Below are 3640 nucleotides of genomic sequence, written 5' to 3'. Positions count from 1 at the left end.
AAAAATTCAGGGCGCAGACTCAAGGAGGAGTGGTCACACCTTGGAGGCGGGTAGCCTTTGGGATGGAGGTGTGTTTTGGTATTATAATGACCACTAAAGGACAGCATTCTGTCAAAAAAGTGACAGATTGTTGGCTCAGGGTAACAAGTAGACAGTTTATCAGTTCTATAAGACCTTCGAGGACTCTATTTGGTCCCCAAGTCCCCAGTTTATCACAGGGTTTTAGCCGCAGTGTCTCCACTCTGTCCCATCCTTTGCACTGTCTTCCTTCTGTGGTGCCATCTCGTTCCCATGTCTGCTGGATTATCACAGGGTTTGGCCTTGGAGTCTCCACCCCACTCCACTCCCCGTGTTGCTTTGCAAGCAATAGTGTACAGGGATTCCCAGATATAGCCGATTCTTCACATACCAGCTGCAGCTGTATCTTACCCTAGAAGCCTTTTGATTTTATACCTTTCCTTAATGTGTGACAAATGCTGTATTATCGATCATTTTTAGTAATCATTCCACAACTGCGTGTATTGGTATAGATGCACTTCAGATGAGCTAATGGTTTCACAGAGTAGCACACAGAGGACTCGGGAGAGCTATTCGAAACAGTTATTTTAGATTTTATGGTTCTTCTGTATACTTGCCAACATAGGTCCATGCACATGTGAAAGGGTTGTGCAACCACATGCACAAACCCAGGTTTGAATATCTCCAAGAATGGAGACTATACAGCCTCAGGTAGTTAAACACACTGACAAATCCCCCCATAACTTTTTCCTCTCTATGCTGAACAAACACAGTTCTCTCTGGCTCTGCTTGTATGTCAGGTGCTCCCTTCCTCATCTCCATGGCCCTTCATTGCATTTGCTCTGGTATGTCCATGTCTTCCCTGTGCTGGGGAGCCAAAGACTGGACGCAGCAGTCCACAGTCTCTGCAGTGCTTTGCTCAAGAGCAGTCCACCCCAACAAGCAAGGAGTCAGGGGAACATGCCAGAGGCCTGCATGGATAAACCAGGCTAGGGCAAATGCTGGCCCACTGCTGACTGGGTGGGGATGTGGTGACACAGGACATGGACAAGGGCTGAGATTCTGAATGCCTTATTGTCCTGCTGCTGGTGGGGATAGGGTTAATTTTCACAAAGAGCTGGGAAAGGACACAGTCCTTTTAGCTGACCCAAAATGGGTATTCGTGACCATGTGATGCCATGATCAGTACAGAGCCGTGGAGGTGGCTGAGGGCAGGGGTCGGCGGGGGCAGAAAGCACCACTTGGGAGCAGACTGGGATTCGGGTTCTGGTCAATGAATGCATGTGCATTAATCATGTTTTCTATAATCCTCTATCAGTATTATTGTTGTTTCCCTCTTTCTTTCTTCCCTCACTTTCAGTTTCTGATAAACTGCCTTTATCTCAACCCACGAGTTTTGCCTTCGTCTTCCGATTCTCCCTCGATCCCATCCTGGGTGTGGGGATGAGTGAGTGAAAAGACCCCGTGGTTCCTTGTTAGCAGCTGGGACTAAACCACGACACTTGTTCACCTCAGTCTTTACAAGCAAAACCATACCTCAGGAATCCCAGGTCCCAGAGTCCAGGGAGAAAGGCTGGAGCAAGGAACCCACACAGTCCCCATCAGGGAGCACTTCTCTAGTCCATCATAAGTGGCTTTGTCTCTGCCATTTCCAGGGAAGCCAGGGATGAAAGTGTTGCTAAGTTGAGAATGCACAAAGTCCCCTCTCTCCTCATCTCCAAATACCGTCGTCTCATTCTAGAAGGCTTTAATTTAGGTTAAGTGTGATTTTGGCTTCACAAAGCCATGGTGAGTGTCAGTGAGGAAAGAGGGGGGGGAGGTGCTCCAGGCATCGGAGCAGAGATTCCCCTGCAGTCCATGGTGAAGATCATGGTGACACAGGTTGTCCCCCTGCAGACCATGGAGGTTAATGGTGGAGCACCTATCCACCCTGCAGCCTGCTGAGGAGCCCACACCGGAGCAGGTGGATGTTCCCAGAAGGAAGCTGTGACCCCGTGGAGAGGTCATGCTGGAGAAGGCTCCTGGCAGGAACAGGGGTCCTGTGGAGAGGAGCCCACGCTCGAGCTGGTTTTCTGGGAGGACCTGCACCCCGCAGGAGACACACACTGGAGCAGCCTGTTCCTGAAGGACTGCACCCCATGGAAAGGACCCATGCTAGAAGAGTTTGTGAAGAACTGCAGCCCATGGGATAGACTCACATTGGAGAAGTTCATGAGGAACTGTGTCCCGTGGCTCAGACTCCACACTAGAACAGGGGAAGAGCATGAGGCAGAGAAAACATGTGATTAACTGACAGCAACCCCCATTCCCACTGTGCTGCTAAGGCGGTGGAGGTGGAGAACTCTGAAGTGTAGCCCAGGAAGAAGGGAGAGGTGGCGGGAAGGTATTTTTAGATTTCTTCTTATTTCTTATTACCCTACTCTGATTGGACTGATGATAAATTCCATCAATTTCCCCAAGTCAAGTCTATTTGGCCTGTGGTGGCAATATGTGAGTCATATCCCTGTGCTTATCTTGACCCAGAGCCTTTCATTGTATTTCATCCACTTTTCCCATGGAGGAGAGGGACTGATAGAGTGGCTTGCTGGGCACCTGGTGGACAGACAAGGTCAACCCACCACACCTTGTCTACTTCCTCTTCCTCATCAGGTGATCTGTAGCAGCCACCTACTATAATGTCACCCATGCGGAGCTGCCCTCTCTCTTTCTGATCAGTCTGGCTCCATCCACTGTGGGACTCCTATAAGCTACCGCACCGCATCTCCATGATCCCATAGCTCTGCACCCAAGCCACACAGGACAAACTGGGCCTTGCTGGACAGCAGTCCCAGGCATGTGCTATAACCTGCACTTCACCATACAGATGCTGAAGTTCCCACAAGAGATCCTCCTGCATCATAAAAAGTCTCAGCCCGTCACCCACACTTCCCTTAACTGCTTCTGACTGCAAACACACCAAAGGTCTGTTTCCTGCACCTGCCAATATGTGACACCAATCACTGTTAGCAGCTGCTGGAGAGAAATGATGAATAGTCTGTAATCTCTGTCAGTTGGTTTTGGGTCCACTCTGCTGCAGAGCTGCTCCAGGGTGAGCCTAGCACCACAGTAATACACTGCTTCGTCTCCTGGCTGTGCTGCCTGGATCTGCAGTGTGAATCTGTTCTGGGAACTCTCCACTGATCCCTTAAAGCGATCCTGGAAACCTTCTCCATAGGCACCACCTTCCTCATAAATCCAGTCGAGAGAGCCACACGGCCCCTGCCGGTACCACAACATGTAGTAGCTGCTCATACTGTCTCCACTCATGCTGCACTGGAACGTGACCCCATCTCCTTCTCGAACGGCCAGTTCCCTGCTGTATTGCTCCAAGGCCACCTGGCCAGTGACTGCTGCAGAGAGTGAGAACAAGCCATGAGCACTCCAAGATTCAGAAAAGGTCAGGGCAACACTTGGGGGCATTGTGATGGCACTGGACCAGTGGGACGACTAAATTGTTCTCTTAGAACCCAGCTGACAGAGACGGGCAGAGGAATGAAGTTGGTACCAGGAATCAGGGCTCACAAGGAGAGAGACACCCCATTTTCCTCCCTCCTTTTCAGGATTTTTCTCATTTTTCCATTTG

General features: G+C 50.2%; 1 gene segment (V, D, J or C); it reads right to left on the bottom strand.

Annotated features, from left to right (window-relative positions):
• LOC104289561 overlaps nucleotides 1–3407 on the bottom strand; it is a gene marked incomplete at its 5' end in the record, with an annotated part of 9552 nt that extends 6145 nt beyond the window's left edge. The window contains 2 exon segments of the V gene segment in view: nucleotides 2217–2263; nucleotides 3240–3407. Coding sequence covers nucleotides 2217–2263; nucleotides 3240–3407 — 215 coding nt within the window.
• Between the last annotated feature and the right edge of the window lie 233 nt (nucleotides 3408–3640).

This window comes from Charadrius vociferus, unplaced genomic scaffold (genome assembly GCF_000708025.1).
Source record: "Charadrius vociferus isolate BGI_N301 unplaced genomic scaffold, ASM70802v2 scaffold57, whole genome shotgun sequence".
Classification (NCBI taxonomy): Eukaryota; Metazoa; Chordata; class Aves; order Charadriiformes; family Charadriidae; genus Charadrius; species Charadrius vociferus.
The sequence above is the reverse complement of the archived record's forward strand: the minus strand, read 5'-3'. Positions and strand labels throughout refer to the sequence as shown.